The 27,657-nt window shown below is 40.3% G+C and overlaps 1 protein-coding gene across 1 annotated transcript in view; it reads left to right on the top strand.

Annotated features, from left to right (window-relative positions):
- Positions 1-4,291: 4,291 nt before the first annotated feature.
- LOC126188180 (cystatin-C-like) overlaps positions 4,292-27,657 on the top strand; it is a 49,897-nt gene continuing 26,531 nt past the window's right edge. Inside the window, exons 1-3 of the mRNA XM_049929702.1 lie at positions 4,292-4,418; positions 18,211-18,357; positions 27,203-27,307. Of these exons, the coding sequence (XP_049785659.1) occupies positions 4,341-4,418; positions 18,211-18,357; positions 27,203-27,307 (330 nt within the window). The 5' untranslated portion in view covers positions 4,292-4,340. The remainder of the gene's footprint in view (positions 4,419-18,210; positions 18,358-27,202; positions 27,308-27,657) is intronic.

A 27,657-nucleotide genomic window follows, 5' to 3' on the forward strand; every position in this document is an offset into this window, starting at 1 on the left:
CGGAAGTAGCAGAAATCGCAGAAATAGCAGTGGCGGAGGGATACACGAACTATGTTCCTTAACTGCGACAAATCACAGTTAAGAATAGCAGATACTGAAAAGTAAGATTCACAGAAATCACTGATATCGGAAAATCGCAGTTTAGCCCATCACTAGGAAGGAGGTAGTTCAACAATGTATTACCTTGATGAAATAAGAATAAGAATCATTCAATGAATACGCTCTGGAAAATGAGTGTTGGAACTGGCAATTTTAAAGTTCCCATAGGCAAATGTTGTCGAATAATTATTCTCCATGCTGGCCCGTCTTCTTGGTTTTGTTCCTGAAAGTAGGCTTGCAAGTAAGTGTAAGAAAAACTGCAATGACTCCATTAGGAAATGAACGTTGTCAGTTTCAAGAACTAGTTCACTGAATAGTTCTTACCGTGCTTCGAATTCGGTCATTGTAATTACGGAGCCAATAATCATTCAGTTGTTACAGAGAAAGCACCAAGTAAAAACACTAGGAAATCGGACATTGTGCTCTGGCTTAAAAATAAAAACGTTCTGCACGGGATAAGCCTTACTCGTGCTGAACTTCTGCAGTTCGTTAATTTATACAAGTCATGCTGACAAAATTTAAAATTTGGTTTTGTTGCACGTGAATGTGGACACACAACTTTGCGGTTGTCCACATATCGCTGTCGGTATAACCCGAGATAATTAATGTGGACACTGGTTAAAGACTATATGGTTAAAGACTATATGGGGGAAAAGAACAAAACATTCAAAATAACAGTCAGTGAATCAACTGCGCTTGAAGCAAAGACATTCCCCATTCAGAATACGCACACTGTATGCGACACACAGAAAAACTCAGAAAGACGGCTTTGACAGGGAAGTGAAGCTGGATGTAAGCATTGAGCTTATCATCCTAAATTTACAATCAGATGATTTGGGCGTGGCCGCAGATAGCAGTGACAAACGTATTGTGATGCAGAGTTTGGGGGCGCCCGCATCTCGTGGTCGTGCGGTAGCGTTCTCGCTTCCCACGCCCGGGTTCCCGGGTTCGATTCCCAGCGGGGTCAGGGATTTTATCTGCCTCGTGATGGCTGGGTGTTGTGTGCTGTCCTCATGTTAGTTCGGTTTAAGTAGTTCTAAGTTCTAGGGGACTGATGACCATAGATGTTAAAGTCCCGTAGTGCTCAGAGCCATTTGAACCATTTTTGCAGACTTTGGAACACAGTAAAGTAATAATATTTCCTGGTTTTAAAGACTCATGGTTTCAAAATTGTGTTTGTCAATATGTCAGTTGCATACGTAGTTAATGAAAACTTCCTAGCGTTTATTCATTAGGAATTTGTGTGCTATGAAGTTTGCAGACTATAATGTTCAACATAATGCACAAGGAGAATTAAGCTTTTCCTTGTCTGCTGTATGCTCTAATTAGAGGATGTGGTCGGATAAATTCGTCAAAAACTCCGCTATTTCGACAAGTAAACCTCTGCCATTTTCAGAGCACGAATTGGAAAATGCCTTAAATGGCAGGGAGGGTTACATGTCAAGATATCAGTAGTTTTCAGCGTTATCCGTCAGCATTCTCACGAGTTATTCAGAGATGATGGTCAATTTCTTCGTTGTTCAATTGATCACAAACGGAGCCTACCACTCTATTACATAACGAGTTAGTTTACACTCATAATGACCACTGACAGCGAAAAATATAACATTGAAAATTTTTACAGTAGTCTTTTGCACTAGTCTTTGCTATCAGTTATTATTTTTCAAGTCTCATTCCGTCTTTAGACCACAATTGGCCCAGCGGGACCGTCTGACCGCCGTGTCATCCTCAGGTGAGGATGCACATAGGAGGGGTGTGTGGTCAGCACACCGCTCTCCCGGTCGTTACGATGGTTTTCTTTGACCGGAGCCGCTTCTATTCGATCGAGTAGCTCCTCAAATGGCATCACGAGGCTGAGTGCACCCTGAAAAATGGCAACAGTGCATGGCAGCAGGGATGGTCTCCCACCCAAGCGCCAGCCACACCACACAGCGCTTCTCCCTCGGGCATGGGTGTGTGTGTTTGTCCTTAGGATAATTTAGGTTAAGTAGTGAGTAAGCTTAGGGACTGATGACCTTAGCAGTTAAGTCCCATAAGATTTCACACACATTTGAACACAAAGATGGGCAACGTGAATTTCTTACTGACTTGTTTATTTCACACGAAAGTTGCATAAATGGTTAAACCCTTAACATAAAACCCCAAGTTATCTCGTTTTTATTATTTTGACAGAAACTTAAAATCCTGAGTACACTCAGGCAACTTAAGAACAGACCGTTGTAAAAATAAAACCTTGCTTATATCCGTTTTAGCACTGGTAGTTGTAAGTTTTCAGACTAGACAACGTCCAGTCCTATATTTAGCCTGGATATCGTATTTTGATTGAGGTGGTTGACACTAGTTATCAACTGTAGTGTGTGCAGCTTTGGATATTCGATAACAAAACGGGTGCCTTCAGCCTCTGTCCTGTATTGTTGTTTGGGCAGTGCTTTCGAAAAAGGATGGCTGTAGTGATCCTGAGTTGGCATTGAATTTACCGGCCGAGTAAGTGAAGATGAATGTGATGTTACATCACTAGAGGATGAAAGTGACAACCAGTTCGTCTGTGGTACTAGATAAATATATCCACTATGCTTCCGCCGGTTACTCAGAGATGAATATCACAGGAAACCATTGTCAAATAAGCGGTTAGATTGCATAGCTACACATAAACTAAAAAAAATGACTTCTAGTTTCAGGATATTGTAGTCAAAGTCCAGTGCACAACTATACTCAGGATTTTATAAATGGTGATCGTCAAAAATTTGTGACTCATCATTTTCAGCCTTAAATGTGTCTTTATATGAGTGTAAGTAATGTCATTCATTATAGGACGTCCTTCATTAATAAAAAAATATTATTTCGAACATAATTTGGAAAAAATATCGACATGTTAAGGGCTTTAACATCAGAGTTAACAGACACTGGTAAAATATGAGTAATATCTCATGTGAAAATGTGGTAAAAAAAAAGAAGAAATATGAATCGATCTTGAGGGTGAAATCTATGAATATTTTCCAGGCCATCAATGTATCGCTAATCTAAAGATAGAGAACACGAAATTATTATTGAAAGTTCGCACGGGGATCTGTAAGAAATTATTCTTCACATTAATGAAAAATATCCACTGCTGAGTGAGTTTGCTAACTTGATGTAATTGATGGGAGAGTGACTACATGTATGGTTTTAACTTTGTTCTTTCTAGACTTTTGAATATTTTCGTCTCCTTGTTTGTGTTCTTTCCCGCTGCTGCACAGTTGTTACGAGCGCAGCAGGCTTTCTTTGATGTATTTTTTTTCTTTATTGTATTTCAATTTCCCATCGGGGCGGGCTGGCAGCAACATATGCGCTGCTCTTTAGCCGAAAGACATAGAACAAACAATAGAAGACATTTAAAAATAACAAAGGAGAGAATATGGTGAACATAGATATAAAAAAGGGGGAACATTATGGAAGGCAATAGACAAAAAAAACGGGGTGACCATAAAATGGAGATAAAAAAACTGTGAAAACTGTTTAAACGTAGCACACACAAAAAGCCACACACTGCGACAATTAAAAGAACACAAGGCACAGTATGACTGGAGCATAAAAGGTATCGACGGATGGTGTAGCACATAACAAACACTGACGGCGAACCTCAAGGCAGGACACAATTAAAATCACACCTCTTGACGCACAGGAGAAACAGCACTAAACACAACACTGATGTGGCACACTGACGATGATCAAAACAGGATCTGCCAGGCGCAAGGAGATGAGGGTGACTGGAAAGAGGGAGGGAGGGGAAGAGATGGGGGAGATGAGCAGGGGGCGCGCTGAAGAGGGCCAGGTAGGGAGGGATGTGGGAAGGAAAGAGGCAAGTATAGGGTGCAGGGTCTCAGGGGAGGGGGGGGGGGGAAGGAGGAAAATCCGCTCTGGGAGAAGGAGGGAAGAGGGAAAAGGGGGGCCCTGGGGAGGAGGGGGGGAACAAGGCCAGGTTATAGTTGGAAGGAAGGGTCTTCGATGTTATCTCACACTGCCTTTTATACACACAATTACCAAGCACGCCATATACACTCAGCGCCATCTAGGTATGAGGTGTTGGGAAGTGGGGGTACAGTACAGCCAATAGCCGCCCACGATTGTCAAACCGTCCCCCCACCCCTCCCCTTCCTCGCACATTTTAAAAGGAGCAACGCCTTGTTTGTGTCGTTACTTGTCACGAGTGAGGCGGAAGCAGGTTGTGAAGGAGTGCAGCTGCATCAGTAAATCGGTCGACCATGAAACTTGTTTATTTCTTGGCATTACTCTCTTTATGCATTTCATTAAATGCACACCCTGTGTCGGAACCGACCGAGGTAAGTCCAAAAATTACTGAAATCGGTATTCTATTTTGTATGTATATTATTGGTAAGTATTTAGGAAACAACGTTTAATTTGGATAAAAAAGAAATTAAAAGAGGTAGATTAAAGGTTGTTGCTCAACGAGTTTTGTATATGCTTTAGTAATTGTTTGGTAACGTAAGGTGATCTGGGGTAAAGTCAAAACGAAAAACGGAGTTCACACGTTGTTTCTAGACCTAGCAAAACACAAAATAATTGTGAATGCCCGGCCATACATGCCCCTCACATGCACAAGCAGTCTTAGTAATGACTCTTTAAATGCTGTTCGAAAATGTCTTTACAAAACGAAATTATTCAGTTAAGAATCCATGAAGTATATCGAACAAGACCGTATACTTCGACCCCTATTGTTTCTAAATTCGTGTAGTTTTATTGTTATCAGCCTCCTTCATTTTACTGTATTCTAGCATGCATTGGGATCTTAAACAGATAACATTATTTACATTATTCAACTTGTGCCAGCATTAATATCATATACAACGATTACAGGTGGTTCAACAAACTGAAATTGTGGCCTCTGCTTCAGGAATCGCCGTTTACTCAGTATTAACGTCGTATTGTCTACGTGAACCTGTTGTGAACCGTGAAATCGTAGAGCGACATTTTTCAATAGAATCACCCGTTGTGATTTGCATCAATTATCGATTGCGATAATTTGTACCTCTTATAGTGCCGATAATATAAGCATACTAAAGACAACAATACGTTGTCCTCTCCGTCTCCTTACAGCTGAATCGGCAGAACACGTTAAGTGTTAATTTTTATGTTTAATACATAAAAAATCAAAAACGAAGAAAAAACACTCTCCTACCAAAAATGAAAACAATCCTCATCATCGTCCTCTGCCTCATTTCCTTTGCTTGTGCTGCAGATTTCCCTTGTCTCCCATGTGTATGCAGCACATGTACCAATAAGCTTCAGTATTTCTTCTGGGACTTGCACGAGAAACACCTATGGCGGCGTCTCAGTTCATACCTTACACTCAGAATAGCAGAGAGTGTATCCGTATTAAGTCTGTTTCTGATTTTTTTTCACCAAATTTGCCTAGCTAAAAATTAAGTCAACTTCCGTTTTGGAGTGTGGTGGTGTTAACACTGGAAGTGTGAATGAGACCTCCGTAAAAAGATTTTCGCCTCCTGTATTACTCCACTGACTAACTTGTTGCCGGAATTCAGAAGTGGATGTCTGATTTAACAATTTTATGTAAGTAATGGTTTTCAATTTTGTTAGTGTTTTGCCCAAAACCCTTAGCTAACACCAAGTAGTAACAGCGTGTTTCACTGTTTCTTTGACGTTTAGCAACGATATTTGGTGAAGTGCTTCAGAATTACCTAAAAGTTGATTTTAAAAATGCTGACACAGCTTTTTTTGTGAAATTCACTCGTGTGTCTCGTAAATTTTTCTTTGCATACGCAGACACATTGAAGAGTTTTAGTTCATTTTCGCGTGTGTAGCCGAAATATGGGGATGGTTCAGTGTAATTCTCAATGCTACTCTTAATGGATCAGTTTTAGTAGTGGGATTTAATATTCTGCGTCTTATGAATTTAATATTCTGCCGCTTATGGACCAAACTAAGTTGACCAGCTATCTAAGAACTTGGTAGGACTCGAATTCGAAGAGTTTATTGGATTTCGTAGTTCATTCGCAATATTGTTAATGTAGCATAGTACACCTTATTGGCTGTATCATTGCACATATTGTACAAAAGTTCTGCAGTAAGGTCGGCCGAAGTGGGCGAGCAGTTCTAGACGCTACAGTCTGGAACCGCGCGACTGCTACGGTCGCAGGTTCGAATCCTGCCTCGGGTATGGATGTGTGTGATGTCATTAGGTTAGTTAGGTTTACGTAGTTTTAAGTTCTGGGGGACTGGTAACCTCAGAAGTTAACCCATAGTGCTTAGAGCCATTTTTCTGCAGCAAAGCAATGTGCCTTACGTCGGACTAATTCAAAATTTAGTTTTACTTCTGCATAGTGTCCACAACTGGTGCTCTAGTGACTTGCGTTGCTGCCTCTGGATCACGGTGTCCCGGGTTCGATTCCCGGCCGGGTTGGATATTTTCTCTGCCTGGGGACTGGGTATTTCTGTTGTCCTGATCATTTCATCATCATCATCATTCGTGACAATGGCTAGATTGGACTGTGTAAAAATTGGACTGTGTAAAAATTGGGACTTTCTAAGCGCGCTGATGACCGCACAGTTGAGAGCCCCACAAAGCAAACATCATCTGCATACTGTTCTAAAACTTTACTAACAGTGGGTTCAGTGGAACTCCTCGAGTATTATAATTTTCTGAAATGTTTCATGGATAGGCGTTCACCTTATTCACAATTAATTGTGTTGTATATATGACTATATTCTTAATCGGCACTGAGAAGAAACGTGAGAACTATTTATGTGATGCACGAATAAGAATTTCATTGTTTGTGGGCAGTGTTTGCTCGGTAGCATGAGAATGTGCATGCTGTATTGAATGACAGATGCATCACATAAAAACAATAGAAACGTTTGCAAATTAATTTTCATCTGGACATATAACACATTCTTGAGACCGTATACCACGATTTCGTTGTCTGTTGCGAGCCCCGGGATTTGTTTAGGACCAAGTTTCAAATTCAGCAAAAGCTGTTATATTCCTAAGAGTATAGACGCAGCATCAAATTGTTCTAGCTCAGCAGTACCCAAAAATGTGGCGTTATTTAGTTCAGTTGTGTGCTACACAGTCACACCGCAACTGAAGTGTTAGTCGATTCATCTTTAGTAAGATTGAATTTCTGTTCGCCTGTATCTCCCACTAATATATCAGCGAAGTGTGGGGCGAGTTTATTCACAATTATTCCCATACATTTTGTCCCAGGTAGACCAAGATCGAATGTTTTACTGTCACTCAGAAAAACTGTGTTACCGTACTGTATAATTACGACAGATGCTCAGTGCTCATTACTGCGGAATGTGTTGCAGTGTACTACAGGCGCAAACCAAGTCGACATTTGGCGCGTTGGCTGGTGGGACCGACCGCAGAGGCATTTCCCATTTACAGTCGCTCATGTCAGCCACCGCGCCAAGTGCCAATTTGGTTTGTGCGTGAAGTATAGTTCTAATCTAGCGTCAGCCTTTTTGCTACCCGTGATTTTATCATCTCTTTTAAAAGTTTCTTGGTTTGACATTTGCCACTAATACAACATGCATTTTATTTCAAGTGGGCACTCTGGCAAAAGGACTTTTAGATACTGAGGGAAGATCAGAGATAAGATTACGTCTCAGGAAATCAGCTTTATCTTTGTAGAATGAGATTTTCACTCTGCAGCTGAATGTGCGCTGATATGAAACTTTCTGGCAGATTAAAACTGTGTGCCGGACCGAGACTCGAACTAGGGCCCTTTGCCTTTCCCAGGCAAATGCTCTACCAACTGAGCTGAGGAAGGGGCGTGAATCATGCGTGGGCAGCTCAGTTGGTAGAGCACTTTGCCGCGAAAGGCAAAGGTCCCAAGTTCGAGTCTCGGTCCGGCATACAGTTTTAATCTTTTAGGAAGTTTCATATCAGCGCACACTCCGCTGCGGAGTGAAAATCTCATTCTGGAAACATCTCCCAGGCTGTGGCTAAGCCATGTCTCCGCAATATCCTTTATCTTTGTATATTGATCACATATGAAAGACATTTTCCATCTTTTTTCGTTTAACAAATTTAAATGATGCTCCTTAGCTCTTTTTGTTCTTGGATCCTAGGTACTAGAAGGATGTATCATACCTGTAGCTTGTACTTCACGTTAAAGAATAATGGAATTTAAACCATTTTCCCATTATTTTGGGAGCATAATACGAAGCCCTTCGTTCCTGTACAAATGGACAATATTTTGTTGAAATCTTGGCCTGAAAGTTAATTGGAAGTAATTAGTTCGGTGAGACAACAATCGCACGCCACAAGCAGGCTACCGTGTTGTCATTTCAGTCTTTGTAACTAAGGAAGTTCGACTGTGATAATTTTTACGATGCAAAACTAACTTTTTGGATGAATGGTTAACAACAGGACAATATGTCACTAAGCTCGCTGATTTTCACCGACAACTGCTGGGTCTGAAACTAAAATCATTTCACGCCATAAGAGAAGTTTAAAGCATGCCTATACTGTATTACACATTTTTCTGATTGCATGTTTCTTTTCTTTATGGCGATGTGATATATCCTTTCTCTCGACAAAATTTTACTCTCAAGAATAAATTTAAAATGCTTATCCATTCTGGAAGGAAGAGGGCACATTACAAACAGAGGCAGAAATGAGTTTTTTAGAACTTAAATGATGTTTTAAATCGTGAAGTCCAACATATTCTCCCACTCCTTTTTTTGTTTTATATACAGGGTGTCCCAAAATAATGTATACACTCTTTGAAACTAAACATCTCTTTAATGAAGGGGATTAAAAATAGAATTTTAGTGGTTTTGGAAAAAACGACATTTTGTCCGTGGAGTGAGTGATTGATTATTTTGTAAAAAAATAAACAAAAAAAATTTACAATTTTAGTTGTGTTGGGTGCCTCATGGTTCGACTTAAGGTGGTAAATGTTCAAACTGCTGTCTGTCCATCGCAATACACCCTCGACAACGACTTACGACTGAGCGACATGCCAACTTTATTGTTTCCAACGAAATAGCATCAAAGGCTTGCTCAATTTGCTTTCTACGACCAGTACACCACAGAAAGAAGTCTAGAGGAGTTAAATCTGGAGATCGAGCGGGATACTCCACACTCTCTCTTCGTCCTATCCGTCTGGCAGGAAACATAGGTTGAGAAATGCCCTCACATCCAGGTGAAAGTGAGGTGGCGGCCCTTCCTGTTGAAAGTAATAATCATCATTTCCAAACACAAGGCTAAGACCAGGAGTTATCATTTCCAACATTTCCAAGTACGGGTCGCCCGTGACAGTGTTGTCAAGGAAGTACGGCCCGATTAACCCTGTAGGAGAGAGACCACACCAAACTTTTACTCCTGGTAGATTAACATGCCTTTGCTCGGTTACGTATTGATTCTTCCTGGCCCAGTACACGCAATTAGGGCGGTTAATTGTTCCATCAGGTTTAAATGTCGCTTCATCTGACCAAGAATTCGATCTTGTAAACATTGCTTTTCTTCACATCTGTTAATGAACCACTCACAAAATTCTCTTCACCTATAAGGATCATCCTCGTTAAGAGCATGGAGAAGTCTTGGAATGTAAGGCTTAAAATTCTGAGACCGCAAAATTCTATGAACGCTGCTTCTGCAGATCCCAGTCTCAGAGATTTCTTCGGGGATCGTGTGTATGTCTGCATTACTGCATCAACACTCTCATTGTCTGTTGAACTTCTCTTTCGTCCGTTATGTCCCTTCTTCATATCGAGCACCGTTCCTTCGACTTCAAACTTATCTCTGATTGTTGTAATTGTTACTCTTGTTGGTGGTGGTGTTCCAAAATCAACTCTCCAACGTCGCGGCGTACCTCACTCACATCCTCTGTTTTCTAGTAACACTTAAGCACCCATTTCCGTTGTTCAAACGATAACGCCATGTTTGCTGACAATCCTGAAATAAAAGAAAGCATTTTTATGTTTTCACCGCCTTCTCAATTATTACCCATAAAAATTGTATTTCTGTCTCCTTTAATTAAAGAGATATTCTGTTTCAAAGAGTGTATACATTATTTTGGGACACCCTGTATTATAGTTTCAGCATGATGTGATAATTAACTGTCACAATTAGAAAGTACACTATATTCGTCTAACACTCACTGCTCACGTACGTTAAAAACAAGAAACTCTGCCCATCACAGTTGTAACTTTATTGTGTTTCCAGAAAACTGCTGCTACAATATTGGAAGCTCTTAGATCCATAGCTGATATCCCTGGCGTTCAGCTTTCTACAGGCAGGAACACAAAGTTAGCTGTCAGATAGTACAGGAGATAGGACTGCGTATATTATGAGGTCATTGCATTGGCACTGGCGTGCAGGGATATCCAGTATTCACACACCACCCATGCTTGCTATCTGTTGTCACGGAGGAAAAGGAATGGTAAAAAAAATACAAATAAAATTTAGAGCTGGCGAATAATACAAATGGTTAGAAAAATGACCAGGAATGCCAGCAGTAGCTTGTCTAAAAAGCAGCGGCTAGTTGCCTCATCAAAAAGGCTAGAGATATCCAAAAAATGGCTGACTTGCAACACTGTGGCAGAAGGTCAAGCCACTTTCGAGTTAAAAAATGTTGCAGACTTTGTTAAAAATGTTGCCGACTTTAAAAATCAACGGTGCTGTGGAGCAACAGCAGCTTTAGTGCCGTTGTTAGAGCTCATGTTTTAGTTTTTCTGTGCAGTAATACAGGAGGCGAAAATCTTTTTACGGAGGTCTCAATTTTTAGCTAGGTAAACTTGTCTCGTGTAGAGACGTACGTTGTTGTTGAGTACCGGTATTTCTCCAATTTTAAAATCAGTTAAATTCCAATTACAACGGAATTTAGGCGAACTGCTGTTTAGGTGTGTTAGATGGTCATAAAAAGTCAAGGAAAGCAATATACATTCCCGTTTGTTGACAGCACACAGACATTTGCTTTCTGATCGCTGTCGAGAGAGGGAGGGTAGTGACTAGTACACTGGACTCGCGACTGGGAGCACAACAGTTCAGAACCCCGTCTGGAGACCCAGATTTAGCTTCCGGGATGGGAAAGGGAATTTCCTACCCAGTTCGTGATTGTGATTTATCTCTAATTACCTCGTTGTCGACGGACATTAAACTCTGTAACAAAGGTAACCACTTACGTTACCTTTGGGAGCCGCTAACTTACGGTGCTGTTTCGAAGTGGGTCGCAGATTTTAGGGACTAATAATTAACGACAGTGAAGAAACACTATTTTAAAAATAACTTTATTGAACTGTTTCGTTACACAACATGAAATTGAAAATTTCATCTGTGAAGTGCTTTCTCGAGTGTTTACTTTTGCTGTGATATATCTAACGATTGGTGAACAAGTTCACTTGAATGTTCATCAGATAGAACAGATCGATGTTTAGATTTGATAAACGTGAGTGTTGAGTTCAGTGATTCGCACATATAAGTGGAACCAAAAATAGAGATCAATCTCTTGTCACACTCTCTTGGTAGTGGTCTTTTTTTTGTGAAACATTCTTCCAAAATTCAGCAATTGAACGACCACTACGTGCGAGACCATTCGTCCTCTTGAACTTCCAGTAGCGCCAACGCTGAATACTTAATAACTGGCGGTGAAACGGGACAGCCACCTTCCACAACTTCAACATGAAAAGGATTTTCCGAAACTGGAGGTGAAGCTTTAAGCGCCCTCACGCCACTGAACTTGACATTTCTTTCTTCAGCAAGGACAGCGTTCTACTTTTATATATTCTTGTATTTGCACCTGAACTAAAGGAAGGCCTTCTGTAATTTTCTTCAAGCGTGTGAAAAAAGCGAATATTTAAGTCTCAAGATCCTTCCGAAAGAGTCTTAATTTGTTATGAAAACTGAACACAGACTGCGCTAAATCAGAAATAAGTTTCTCACTTCTTTATAATGATGTGTTTAATGTTTGCAAATGCTGAACGAAATCAGTAAGAAAGGCCATAGCAGCCAGTGTGGCTCATCAAACTAAGGGAAAGATTTTCCCTTTTCTAGCAAATTCCTTGATTGGATCTCGTGACTCGATCCAGTAACTGCCAATAGCCATTTCACTAACGCAATACCGAGACACATCATCAGGAAGCTCGTCATTGTTGATTTCTTCAATTAGCTCACAATTTTTAGGGGCACCTGCATAACATGTAGAAAGGCCTTGGTTTTTACCTGTCATAGACGGTGCATCATCAGTCGCGATAATGACAATATTCCCAGCAGACACTTCACTTAAAACACAATCCAGAGCCCCCTTAATGACACAACCTCAAGCAGTATCCTTCGATGTAGCAAGCTCTAAAGAGCTCTTCCACAGCCTCTATTTCATTTGATACAAATACTGCATGTTGCGGTTTATTTTGGATATCTGTACTCGTCCAAAGCCAGACTCATTGCTAGGCAGTCACTTATATTTTTTTGCAAGTTACTTACAATATCATCACTAATAGCAGAAACTTGTCTCTATATTGTATGTCTAGAAGCGGGTATTTGGTCAACCAGTTTTTATAGTTTCTTACTTTTGGGGTCTAAATTAGAAACAATTCGTGCAGAATTGATTTCTGGAAACTACAGATCTGTGTAAGGTTTCTTTGATTTTGCCATATTTAAAGCCAAGACGAAGCCGGCTTCGCTTGTTAAATCTGCTTCCCTGGTAACCATGGTCATGACCTTGCTCTGCCACTGAAATATTTCCTTTAATGATAATTAAGCTTTTCTTAACTGAGAACTGAGAGGAAACTCCTTCCTGGAACCGCTGTGGATACTTTCACGATGGCTCTTGAGATTACTGATCTTGAACTGTGACAATGTCATTTGACATAAAAGGTTCGTTGTTTTACCATTCTTCTATACAAAAAGAAATTTCTCCTTCCACTCTTTATTAAACAGTCTGATTTCTTCTTCGCATTTACTCTTCTTAGATAACATTGTTAACTGTTAGAATACCGGCAATAATCACAAGTTTAATTAAACAATGTCACTGCACAGAGAATAGTAATCGTGCTATTATAGGAGGATGAGTTAATTATTATCCGCAATTTAGTTATATTTTTGTTTATTTTGGTAGTACTGTCGTTTTACGTTGATGAGGCATGCTTTGTTTATTTGTTGTTATATCTTTGCAATTTTCAAGCTGCTAGGTTAGTTTCGTTATCGCTACTGTGCTGTTAATCATGGCTGCTCTGCTGTCTATTTGCACCAAAGAAGAGCAACGTTCACTGATCCGTTTTTCGCGGTCGGAAGGCGTATCAGGGGCCGAAATTCATCGAAGACTTTCGGTACAGTACGGAAACAGTGTTTTGCCACAATGGAGTGTCTACGAATGGATTGAAAAATTCCGAAATGGTCGCACAAGTGTTACGCAAAATTATGGAGCCGAACGACCGTTTACCGCTACAAATGAAGAAACCATTGAGCGTTCACGTGAAATGATTCTCTTAACAGACGATTAACTATTGATGAAGTGGCACATCGTCTGCAAATTAGTCACGGTTCTGCCTACGAAATCATCCACAACAGACTTGGGTTTCATAAAGTTTGTGCAAGATGGGTCTCAAAACTACTCACACAGTTGCATAAACAAACGTGCTTGGACATCTACAAAAAACATTTGGATCGCTATGGTAAGGAAGGGGACAACTTCTTAGACAGTATCATTACTGGTAACGAAATATGGATCCATCATTACGAGCCGGAGATTAAACGGCAGAGTATGGAATGGAAACATCCAAATTCGCCATGCAAGAAAAAGTTCAAGACCCAACCGTCTGCAGGAAGACTGATGCTTACTGGAACATTATGGTGAAAGGGGCACAGCAATAAACAGTGTACGTTACAGTAAGATGCTTACTGCCAGGCTAAAGCCTGCAATTCGAAGCAAACGCCGAGAAATGCTGTCAAAAGGTGTTGTGTTGTTGCACGACAATGCCCGATAGCATACTGCTCTCCACACTGCTGAAACGCTCCAGAGACTCAAATTTGAAGTACTGGACCATCCTCCATATAGCCCCGATCTTGCCACTTCTATCATTTGTTTGGTCCACTCAAACAGGCATTAAGGGGCCGTCGATTTGCCTCAGACGGAGCAGTGAAAGAAGCCGTGCATTCCTGGCTCGCAGCTCAACTGAGAACCTTCTTTTATAAGGGCATCAGGAAGCTTGTACAACGATAGACCAAGACTGTCGAAAATTGATGTTTTTGTAAGTTTTCTATTTGATTACAATAAAATTTTATAAGTACTTTGCGGATAGTAATTGACTTACCCTCGTAGATACGAATGTTCCTGCAGCAACTCAATCCGTACTGCTACATGGGCAGTGCTGACCTGTATAGAATCGGCGAATTGATAAGAATGTTGCACAATTCGAGCAAGGCGTTCATTTTGCATTAAAAGAGGCGTCCACACTAGCTGTGCTGCGCTGCACAAAACCGACAAAAGAGGTTAGGCGCAACGCGTTGTGTCAGGTGTGCGGCACTCTACGCAACGAGTATTGCCGGGTCCACACATTCGTCTAATGTGGCACCACGGCTTGCGGCTTGCTGTACTGGCATCGTGAGTTGCCGTTCACGGTAGAATGCCACAAATTCTATGTAGTAGCACAGCTTTCAATATGGCGTCATCTGAAATCATATGGGCGGGTATGGAAGTTATACTGTAGGTTACAGCCTTAGAGCTGTTACAAGACTTAAATACAAGGAAGACGCACAGGAATAAATCAAGTGGAAACAAACACATTTATAAAAGAAGTAACATTTAGAGACGAAAATACTGACTGCAATGGGAAAATACCCAACAGTTGGAATGTAAATATCATCTGCAGACACGCCACTCTTCCAAAATTTTAGAATCTTATTGTATTCATTGATACAGGCATTTCGAATAATTAATTTTTAGTTTAACAGCTGCGACGTCACACATTGGAGCTATTTCCTGCATATCATCCACAATTTATACAGTGCTTAGTCTCACAAATTACGAAGGTTATTCGACTCGCTTTTGTGGTTACATATATTAAGTTTATTTATTTATTCCTTCATGGGATATGTCATTGGTTTACACACACACACACACACACACACACACACACACACTGCTGCAGAGAATCAAATATAGGTTGCTGTTCATGTACCGTAGTTCTAGAAGCTGTGAAATTGTATCTGCCGACCATTGTTTTCACTTATTTCAGAAATAAAATAAAAACACACTGAAATCAGATGAGTATAGCTACTGCATGATAACTGCAACAGAGATCTAGTGTTTCGCAATACTGCCGCCAGGGAGCAGTGGTGGTAGGAAAGTGGCGCAACCTGAACTTTCTGTGGCGTGACAAAACTTGCGTCTCTTAAGTTGCGCCACTGAAAATCGGGAGTTCACACATGCAACTGCAGTATGCCACTAGCTGTGGCGACACTTTTGTTGCTTATGTGAATCCGACTTAAGTTCCGCAGAGTGTCGGTATATCAAAGGAAATGGTTAGTTCGTTCGCGGCTCTGCTCGGCCAGCGTTTCTCGTTTCGAACTTTAATCACGCGCGCGTACTGGAACACGGCTGCGTACCACAACGAATGCTTTGCTCCGTCGTGCGCTGCTCTGCTCCACGCGTTTGCGGTCGGCGCGATGCTGCACAGCGCGCCGCGTTCAGTGTGGACGCTGCCTACGACAGCCCCCATATTAAAAGCTATTACAAAACATAGAAATGTGGACCTGAAGAGCAGTAGTTTAAACCTCAATCCGCATTTTTTAGAACACCAAATAATTTTCTTTTTTGTATTTGAAATTCTTCAAGGATGTCAGGAAAAATGATTTTAAAAATACTGCATTCTTAATTCCAGCAAAAATTTTTTTACACTTTGCTTTTATACAAAACTGTGTGAAATTCACGTGATTAATAAGCATTTGTCTGGTATAAAAAAGTAGTTTTAAACTCCAGATGAACAACAGTTACGATATAACTAACGGTATTATCGAAAATATAATGATGGGACATGTCTTCAAACACTGTAGAATCCAATAAAGTAATTTTTGTCATTATTTACACATTTCAAGGCGAATAACAACGTTTCCAGATACTCCAATATCTGGTTCATTCTCTAATTTGAATTTGGAATTATTTTCTTGCCCATTGTAGGCTTCAGTGTTGTGTGCAAACCCCTTTTCTCCACATAAAACAAGAAGTTTATACTCCCACTACGTGGTTTGTCTTTCATATATAGTACACGTTTATGTGATGCCTTGCTTTGGTTGAACATACTTGTTCGTCAATTGGAAAACGCTCACTCATTGCAACTGAAAGACATGTTTTACTCACATGATCAAATATAGGTCTAATTTTGTACAAGTTGTCATGAACTCGACTCTCAGGGTTTGATCGTTTCATACTGTCAAATGCAACGTGATCATCAGACTTTCAGGTATCTCTGAACGTTGTTGTACTAGCTCAACATCAGTAAAATCATTCCAGAGATCACAAACAGTGATAGGAGGAGCCAAAAAGCTAATAACACATGTGCCAATAAATCTATGAGTGTTATAAACATTGCAATTAAACGTTTTGTTCGCTTTTTTCTGTATGCTGTAAAGGTTAGTTTCATCTACAACTCCTGCCATTAATTCGCCAGTAAAAATATTTATAAAGACTGATATGGCACAGACATCTCCAGCATTGATTCGGGCAGAGCGAAATTTCCCTTATACCTAAAGAGGTCGTTTACGAATGGAGCACTTTGTTCTTTCCCAATGATTTGTTTTTTCTGTATCTTTTGGTTGGGGCAGTGCAGTGTTTCCTTTGTATCTAAAAATGTCATTTACAAATAAAGCACTTTTTTCCCAATTATTTGATTTTACTGCATCTTTGGGTGGTTTTCAGAAGCTTGTAGTGGCGGTATATCAGCAATAAACGCATAACTGTCATCCTCCAAAAAGTTGTTTGAATAATTATGTGTAGACCTACTGGTCTCAGCAAGCCATCACTATATGAAGAATCCAGGTCATTTACAGTTACACCAGAATCTTCATCCGAATCGTCAAAATCTAACCCAGCTTCACTGTCAGACGACTTCTGAGATGAATTCTTCATAAATCATTACTGTAAGTCGTCCATTTTCAAAATACGACAATGACCCCACTACAGCACTCAATAAGCACGAGAAACTAGAAGAAAGCAGAATAAAGGAAACACCATTTTGATATCGTTCAAGTGTGAATGGGAGCATATTTACAAACTATTACACATATGTTAACAAAATTTATTCAAATAGTACTTACAGTGTGTTTATTAACAGAAATACAAGCTAAACTGAACAGCATACTCGCCACAGGTTACAGAAGCACTATATATTTTTAAGGTCACATGTTCTTTCTTACAACACCAGCAGTCACCATCAAAAGAGAACAATGTGTATCAGACTGAGAACGCTACACACAACATTCATTGTCACATCAGGAGCTTAGTGGCACATTCTAGTGGCAAATTCTTTTCCATTACTTTTATAAAACAACATTGCCCCTTTGCAAGGCAGTTTTGAGTGTTAAATTTCAAGGACTATGATGAAAGGCGAGTTGAAACTTTGCTTTGCACATCTGGAAAGCAACGCAGTAAAGGGTTAACTTTTAAGACATTGACTACTGAGAGACCGTCAGTGGACACAGCAGAGGTTCACACCTGGCACCATGAGTCTGCCAGCAACCACATGAACCACTCTGTGAAGTACAGTGTACTGTTTCTTTGGATGGAGATTAAGTTGAAAAAAAAAGTACTGTACCTGATTTCCTGCATGCTGGCATCAAAACGGCCAGGAAATAACAAATTAATGTACTACATGCATACTGCAATAAACATAGTGGAGCACAGGGCTGCCGCCAGCTTGGGCCCGCAGGGAGGGGGGGAGGGGCATGGCGTCAGACTAGAACCACTCCTGTGCCTGTTGGCAGCCTCAACTTGTTACTCTGTGAATGTAACACGACCATTTTTCGAGTAACAAATTGGGGAAGTCTGGTAAATATGGAATATGATGTATTCGATTAAAGATTCTTACTTCTTTCGATATCCCCCACGGAACTCAGAATTTAGCATCATCATTCATTCTTTTTTCTCTCAGGTTCCTCCTCCAGGAGGTCTCGAAGATGCGGATGTAAATGACGAAGCCGTCAAGAATGCTGCAGCTTTTGCAGTAGGTGAAATCGATAAGCAACAAGATAGTGAACACAAGCTAGTCTTGGTTGAGATTATTAGTGCTCAGGCACAGGTAAGAATATTTAATACTAGTAATATTTATTACTGTTAAGAAACAGCTACAGGCTGTGTAAGGTCTGTGCGCCACTTTCAATAAAAATTTGACAAACTGTTCTGAGAAAGCATTAAAAGAAAACAATTATTTTCAAAAATTTAATCTGTCTGCACGTGATCTCATTCTATGATGGGGTTACTCATCCTTTCAGCTTTTATTTTTGCTACAATCTCAGGATCTTTATATAGGTTATATCTTGTAAAATTTGACTGTTTGTATAAGTGATTTATAAATACATGTGTTGGTTTTCATAGAGAGATTTCATCTCTTCAAGAAACAAATTTTGTGTCTCTTTGTCAGACAGCTGACAGAGGTGCTTTTTGTTTTCATGCATACAAGCATTGGGTTTTTAAACATCATATTTTCTGGAAATCGTTCATGGGGAGGTCACTTTAAATCAGATATACACAACTTGATTCAGTAAACATATATTCTTTGTTTTACGCAAAATGAGAAAGAATAGGAAGGCAAAAGTTTATGTTTGAAATTCCTGGTAGGCTTTAAGAAATGGTTGTGGGTGAGTGACATGTGATCAACATAAGATGACCGACGAATCTGTTCAGTGTCGTTTGGCAACAAACATCATCATAAGGAGGCCACAAGAGGTGTTTGGGAATATGGCCAGGTATGAGTGCTTTGGGTAAGACTGGTAACACTTAGAGGACAATACTGGTGGGAAAGGTGACAAGTTATTTTGAGATGCAACTGAGTATTAAATCAGCTCAGAGGCATGGTTGCTGGCAGGTTAAGGTTGGCCAAGCTTGGTTCATATACCGGAAAGTGAGAGCCAAACACAGATGGAGGCAAGAGATTGGGACTGCCATAGTGGATCCTTCGAGGGAATTACGTATGTTGTTGTATGAGCCTACCATTGACTTTATAGAAAACTATCTGATTACCCAGTTACTTATTTATATCGATCTTATGGAGTGATGAAAAGTCATGAAAACTGATCGATGTCACTCAGCCTAGTGACTCCTGGAGTTTTGGCTTCCACACTTAATGTCAGTTGACTCATACTGGTTCGAGAGATATCCATAGCCATAAGCTACCCCCCCCCCCTCCCCCCTCCAAATTAATAAGCAACACATGTATCAATTTCCTTAATATTTCACAAAACAACACAGAGCTATGCTTATGCCATTAAGCCCCCCACCCCACTGTCGCCACCATCAATGCCACTAAAATAATTGTCTCCTCGTACTCAATTTGGTATGTAGTCAAATATTATGCAAAGAGTACGGTAACTGTTTTGTCCATACACCAAAAGAAGAGCCCTGACAGTTAAGGGGGACGTGGTGTGAATTCTTCACATGCCTGCCAGTACCAAGCACATAATGTGATTTTGTGTAGCCTGCATCTCAGCGTTACTGCAGCTCAGTGACGTATCACCAGCATTCTTCTGTACTTAGCAGTTGAAAGCTGACAACAGTGCTGCCAACTTTCAGGGCTCTTCTTTCACTGTATGGAGCACAATAGCTTGTGAACAGGAAGGTGAGTGTCTAATGGAATTAGCTAAGAGACTGTAATGACAGAACCCACACACCCCGATGATCCTTTGCTAACTGTGGATGTGTTCTATCAACTGATCCCTTATTTTGGTCAAGTTGCACCATAAATCTCTTTGATTGCCAGTTCAATTCAGTAATTCCTAATTTATTATCTGATCAACCCATTTAAGCTTCAGCATTCTTCTGTAGCACTATATTCCAAAAGCTAATAGTCTCATTTTGTCTGAGCTGCTTATCATCCTTATTTCACTTGTCTACAATTCTACTCTCCAGACCAATACCTTCAGAAAACGGTAGCTAACATTTAAATGTACATTTGATTGTTGCAGATTTCTCTTATTAAAAAAATGCTTTTCCTGTTATTGGCAATGTGTTTTATGTCTTCTCTGCTTTGGTCATTGTCAGATATTTAACAGCTCAAATTAAAAATTCATGAAGAAGAACTTTTAGCGCCAATTGTATAAAACACTTGATCTTAGATTAACACAAAAAGTGATCTCAGATCAAGTTTAACTCGGAAATCTGCATTCTATAATTGTTAATATTGTTAATCCTAGACTATGTCGTTGTGAAGTAGGATCAACTTTGACTGGTGAAAATTCATAGGTCAAAGTCGTGTTAAAATGTAATCATAAGTTTACAATTTAGCAACATTACAGTGCAATGCTTCTGTTTTGTGCAAAAACATAGTGAAATGATAAAGAAGTTATTGTTAACAAGTAAATGTCTGTCACTTCCACACTGATGAAGCTCGAAGTAGCTATATTTTTCGATTGTAGGGTTAGGTTCAGAAAATTGTCAGATATTTACATAATGACCGCAGATAATTCAACAGTTCTTCGAGATGCCTCGTAGTTTTGTAGATACTCAGTGGCACAGTAAGAAAGGAAAATTGGAAATATTTGACATGAACAGTCAATATTGGAACTAGCTGTGCAGACTGCCTTTTGGCTATTAAAAACCACATGTGCTTGATACGATGGAACCAGAGTACACAAAAACCCCCTTGAACAATTAATGGTATCTTTATTGTTTACAGCCACGGGAGAAGATGAAAAATGCCATGGCTTGTTCAATCAATCCGAGCTTGCAATTCAGTATCATATAATATGCATGGAACAAAAATATGAGTTACCTCGTAGCTATGCACAACCTAATTACATGCATGGAAGATACAAATTATAAAAAGGATACGTACTCTAAGAGTAATAAAACTGTACACAAAACACAGTGCCCCTGATGTATGGCGTGTATGTGTTTGACAGCCCAGTGTTCGTAAGCAGCTGCACAGGGCACACATGACAGCATTACACAATTGCACAATGTCGCCATATCGACCAACATGGTGGAAACAGAGCGTTATTCCAATAGCAGCGGGTTGGGAAGTGGGCATGTCAACTGGATCTTGTAGTACTTGTTGGCAGGTCCTGTGATGTAATCGGTACTGGTAGCTGTGGAGTTGGTGTGGTGAGGCAGTTGTTAAGTAGGGCCATAGTCTTGGTAGCTCTGGCATTGTTGCTTCTTGGAAGACGTAAGCCAGTTTAACCCCATCTATAGACACAGCGGTCGTCTTGCCATTAATTGAAATGTCAACTGTGACTACATGGAAGGGTCCTGTGTAATGTGGCTGCAATAACCATTTGATGCCCTCCGTGTGTAACATGACATGTGAGCGAATTTTCAAGTCTTGATGCATGAAGTTGGTAGCTACACCATGTCTGTGAAGCTATTGTGGACTGATTCGAACTACATTTTCTTGCAGGTGGTGTGGTAATTCTGGTTGAGCATCTCATGGTTGCTAGAGTGTTAAGTAGTACTGTGGGAAGGGGAAGCCCACTCAGCTGCCTTAAGTGAGTGGTGCCATCTTTCAATCATCTGTTTGCTGGCCAAATGTTAGCTCGTTGTTTTGTGATGAGTTCTGCTGCAAAACTTCGGGTGTTGGCCAAACACGTTGGATTCAAATAGTCATGCCTAACAACAGCCAAAACATGGCACCCAATGCGACATAAAAGTGAAAGCCAGAGTTTAAGCTCTTGCATGGTGTACAAGTGCAGCTTTTGGCCAGTGGGTGTAACGATTTATCCTTGTAAGTATGTAATGTTGGCTGCCAGATGATGGCAATGGACTAATGTTGATGTGGACATGATTGAAATGGGCTGTAGTGATTGGAAAGTTTCCTATCAGTGCCTGCACCTGTTAGTGTATCTTGGTGCATTGGTGTTTAAGTCAACACCTTGCCCATTCACGATAGTCTGTCTGTTTTACCGCCCACACGCAACATTCACCACTAGGCAAGTTGTCGATCAAATACCAGGGTGACACAAGTTGTGTAGCATATTTAAGACGTCCTTTCTGAAGGCAATTGGTAGGAATGGTCATGATTTTGATATGGTCGTGTCACAATACAGCTTGACATAACTCCCTTGAATTGGATAAGCTGGTAATCTGACATCAGTATTCCAGTTGCTAAAATTCCATGTAGTTCTTGATCTTACTGTTGAGTAACAGCGAGGTTGGCATAACTGATCGTGCCAATAATGCTTCTGACCTGATGCAAACAATGGGTTACCACATTGTCAATGCTGGAGATGTGCCTGATGTCCGTGCCAACTTTGCAGTGAAAATCAGCTGTCTGAGTTGCCTAGGTGAGCTGTTTGTATTGTTCTGGTGAAAGGCATAAGTTTGTTGTTGGTGTAGATAATAAAGTCTCTAGCTAAGGCCTGAAATATTCAAAGACTCATAAACAGCCAGAAGTTATCTGTTGTATATGCTCCACAGTTTTTGTGAGGGCGATAGTTTGTATGAGAAAAACATGAGTGGTTGCCATGTGCAACTACATAGTTGCTGCAATGCTGCACCAGTCGCTGTCTGGCTAGCATCAGCTACTAGTGCCAAAGGTACAGTAGGCTCAGGGTGCACCAGTAGTGCGGCGTCTGCAGTGCTCTTTTTGGCTGTTTCAAATGTCATACGCATCCTATTGTTCTCCTGTGTCCTGAGAAATCCACTTGGGACTGGCCATAGACACATTTAGCAGTGTTTAGGATGATGCTGTGAAGTTCCAACTGCTTGCACACTTCTATTAAATGCTGTTGATGTTGCCCAGACAATGACGAAAAAACTAACGTATTATCCAGGTAAGTTAGGCCCTGTAGCACTGAGACAGTGAAGTGTTGCCATGTTAGAGCAGTGATCCTAAGCCCAAAAGTCACAAATTTGCTCGCTTTAAGCCTGATATGTCGTTCAGCTACAGGGATCTGTGTGTGTGTGCTTTTCCACCGTGTAAGATGCTAAAAATAAGGCCGCCATGCAGCACCCTTCTTCAGGAACAAATGTAGTAGTGAGAACCAGCAGCTGTTGGAATGCCACATTACACCTTCACAAATCAAATTGTCGAAATCTGCCGTTCCAAGTTTAAGATGATCTAGAGCCAAATTTCATGGAGTGCGAGACATGGAGGGACCGTCAGTCATCTCATTGTATTGTGTAGTGTCATGCCTCACCTCCTTAGATGCGCCAGGGTATCATGTCAGAGTTGGAAGTCCATGCAACAGCTCCAAGTACACACCATCTTTCACCCAAATTACTTTGGCGGTATGAACGGCTGCAGCCACACTTAAATCAGGATGCTGATAAGCATATGGTGTTGTCATTTAGGTGCGGTCCCTCATGCCTGGCAGTAATTGTAATGGGTGAGGAAGTCCACTCTGATGATAGTTTTGGCAACATCTGCATCCGAAGGGGCAACATCTGCATCCGAAGGATCGTCGTACACTCGGCTTTAGTTCCAAGCATAGAGTGAGCTTGTAGTTACGACTAAGTTGCCGGCAGCAGTTAGAAAGAATACCATGGGTGGTCGCTTTCTGTGCAGTATAGTCCATGGATTAATGGACAAATCAGATCCAGTCCATATTAGATATTTCTAGCTGGACCATCGATCACCAACAAACAGATGTGGAGACACTGACTGGCAGTCGGAGGGTGCGCCTACTTCTGACTGCTACTGCCATTTTGGTAAGTGTAGGGGGTTGTGCATCTGCACCCTTGCTAGCTGAATTTTCAGCAGCGTCAGCAGATACCTGGCTGTTCAGGGTTAGTTGCAAAAGAGTGTCGGTGGAATGAGTTCTGGCCTGTGTCATTGTTTAGGTCATGCTGAGATAACATTTCACCAATCTGCTTTATCAATAGATCTATCTTGGCCACCAAGGCATCATTTTCAGCACATAAACAGTTGGTATCACTGGATCAATTCTGTTCTTAGCCAGTCGTAGGAGTTAGCCTCTGGTGGTGAGGTAAATATATCTTGCACTTCTGCAGTGTACTGTTGATCAAACTGGCTTACTACCAGCACAGTCTAGGACACTAAAAGTGACTGCACCCTCAGTGCACAACTATAGTTGTGTAACAATGCCGCTGGAACTTGGTAGTGAGTGCTGAAATTTCAGAATAGAAAAATCTGACCTCCACCTGCACAAACAATAAAACTGGATTGTGTGGCCAGAAAGATGGTAGTTTTACAGCGAGTCATGACACGGCAGGACTAGTATCAGCCAGTTTGCAAATCTCTTTCATAAGTGCTCATTAATTCAATGACACTACACTGGTAAATCGTGTAGGGGGTCACCACTCTGCCAGTGCAATATGTTGTTCAAGTATTAGAACCTGCGTATACTTCATACAACATACCAGACTACACAAAAACTCCATTGAACAGTTAACAGTAGCTTTATTGAACAATCAACAGTAGCTTTATCAATCGAACCTCAGGAGTTGGTGAAAAATACAATGGCTTGCACACACACACACACACACACACACACACACACACACGTAACTGCGATGTTGCCACAGTTAAGTAAATTGGCTATGAAAGCAGCCAAAAACATTCAGCATCACTGAAATGTGCTCTCTCAGTTCGAAAGCAGTAACAATACAACACATGTTATTTTTTTTTTTAGCTACCAAACACTTGCAAGGCTGCTATGACAACTGAACGCACATTGGTGAATGAAGTGTAGGCAAGTGTAAGTAAGTTCTTTGGCAATGTTTTTCAGGCTTTCTACTATTATTGTAGCTCAGAAGACGCCAGCACAGAGCTTATTGTGTTCAGACAGAGAGCTGGATGGCCTCTATGATAAAAAAAAAAAAAAAACTTAAAATAAATGATGAACCTGAAGGGGTGCAATGTGACATCCACTCAGACCAAATGTTGAGAATAATGATGGAAAAAAAGTCTTGAAACTGTACTATACTTTTTTTCCTGAATGTTGTGGGACACTGTAGTAGGCAGCATTCTGTATGCTTACGTGATGTGAATTGAATGGTTTCCTTTCATTTACTTTACAGATATCTGAATATTCTGATGTGTGTACTGATGATGAAAAATGACAATTCTGTTTTTAAAATTAAATGTCAAATGATTTAAAATAAGGTTTCGCTTGGACAAAATTACTGTGCAGAAGTTAGAACTAAGATTGAGAGCACGGGACTTTGAGAGTATCTGCTGAAACCAAACAAAAGAAACCAGTCACTGACTACAATGTGCATGCTACTTTTAACATTAAGATTTTATGCCACAGGAGCCTTTCAGATGGTGGTTGGCGATTTGTTCAAAAAACCGCAGATGTAGCAACAGCTTGCAGAACTGTGCACAAGGTATTAGCCTGCATTCTCTCACTGAAGGAAGTACTCATTGAAATGCCTATGAAAGAAAATGATGTGAGAAAACCTAGTGTGATTTTTATCAAATACCAATAGTGCACTTACCTGGTGATGTAGGTGCTATTGACTACACACTTATCTCCATGAAATCTCCTGCTTGTGAAAGTGTAGAGATAGTTAGGATTTGTCATGGATATTTTTCATTAAGTGCAAAGCTTAATTAGAGCATATAAAATGCGTACAATGCACCACATATAACTTTAGGTTGAAAATCTGTCCATGGAGAAATTTCAGTACCAACAGAAAACGAAGCTAACAAGAGTCACGATGCAATGAGTACATAATTTATTAACAGTGTACTTGCATGAAAACAGTTATGCCTTTATGTTTTTGACCATAGGGACCTGTTCAGTTTTCTTGTTTCCTTTTGCATTCTATTGTGTCTTTATATTGGCCCAATGATTCCCAGCAACCAAATTTTTTATATGGGAAAAAGTTTACATGACGCCTTTGATTATAAATATTGTGTATCTACGATGTACACTTAATGTCTGCATTCAAACTGCGATAACTGTAATTTACAATACTAAAAGCCAAGATCTCTTGATGTGAAATACTTTATTTCATTGCCAGTTTTGGCAGTAACTAGCTGTCATTCACAGACCTACAATGTATGGATAGATTAACATTAAGGTTGTAACCTGCATGAACCTATAACAAATCTACACAAGGAACCATATTATCTGAATAATAAAAATTATATATACCTTTGAGAAATATCATTACATGTCAGTCTCATCTACATACAGAGAAAGTGCACTGATTATAATCATACAGCTTCACAATGGTTTGTCAAATTTATAAAACTTGCTAGATAAAATGTCCATAGCACCAATAAATTTTTGATGAAATATCGTAATTGGATTCATAAAAGGAGTCTTTCCTTGTCATCCCGTGTGGTAAGTCTCCCCTGACCTGACTTTCTCGAAATCTACCCCTTTTCTTAGATCTCTCCAGTCTTTTTCCTTCATGCCTCTTCCTTCCCCTTCAACCTTTCTGCCTGAAGAAGGAGCCAGTGTCTTTGAAAGCTTGCCTAGTTACAGCCTTCTTTTATGTGTGTTCTGCCGCAACTTGGTAAGTAGATTTTTTATCTATCCAATTAAATTATTTTGTCGTAGCACCAATAAGGAGTATAGGAGCAAAAACAGGTACACCAGTAAAGATCATGCATTGACAACAACCCAGGAAGACTGAGCTTGAGCTGGTACACTGTGAAGTCACTGTTAGGTCGCTTATAGCTCTAAAGCTCAGAATTTTTTAAAAGTATTTTTCTTCCGTCTTCTGTATGTGCAATCTGTGATGTGTATGGTCCTTTTGCATAAGTGTAAAAGTAAGTTTGCAATATATGCAAATGTGATTGTACTTCTTTATTTACTCTTACACACCAAGAAACATATTTAATCAGAACAGCATCAAGTTAAGTTTTGGATCTCAACTGTTTTCACAGGTGACACCAGTATCATTAACAAGCTCTAGATGTCTCTCATTACAATCATTAACTGCTGACTACTGTGTCAAAATGTCAGGAATTTCACAGCAATGCACATGTAACTAAACATTACATTTATTTCTAGATTGTTTCAGGAACAATGTACTATTTGGAACTAGAAATTGGGGAGAGCAACTGTACCAAAGGAATTGATGTTGCCACCACAGAATGTATAGTCCAGCAGAACTCGGTAAGCTATCTATAAACAGATGTTATTCATTTACATGTGACTATTTTGAAATAGCCAGTGGCAGGGCTAATCTCTTTGCATGAGTATTCTAGAACAGAAGTCACTGACATGAGTGTACAAGAGAGTGATATGGACACTATACAGCTATATTTAGTTGAGTACAAACACTGATACTGAATTCAGAATATAGTAGCACACACTGGACAAGTCCGCTGTCACACTGTTAATGTAGGAATCACAATATTATCACATGAGTGTAGGAGCAAGTCTGGACTGTGGCGGACTGAAATGTTGCTTTGCAGTGAGTGGCCATAAAATACACTGTTCGAAGACACTCTTTGCATGAGTAT

The sequence above is a fragment of the Schistocerca cancellata genome, chromosome 5 (genome assembly GCF_023864275.1).
Source record: "Schistocerca cancellata isolate TAMUIC-IGC-003103 chromosome 5, iqSchCanc2.1, whole genome shotgun sequence".
In the NCBI taxonomy this organism is placed as follows: domain Eukaryota; kingdom Metazoa; phylum Arthropoda; class Insecta; order Orthoptera; family Acrididae; genus Schistocerca; species Schistocerca cancellata.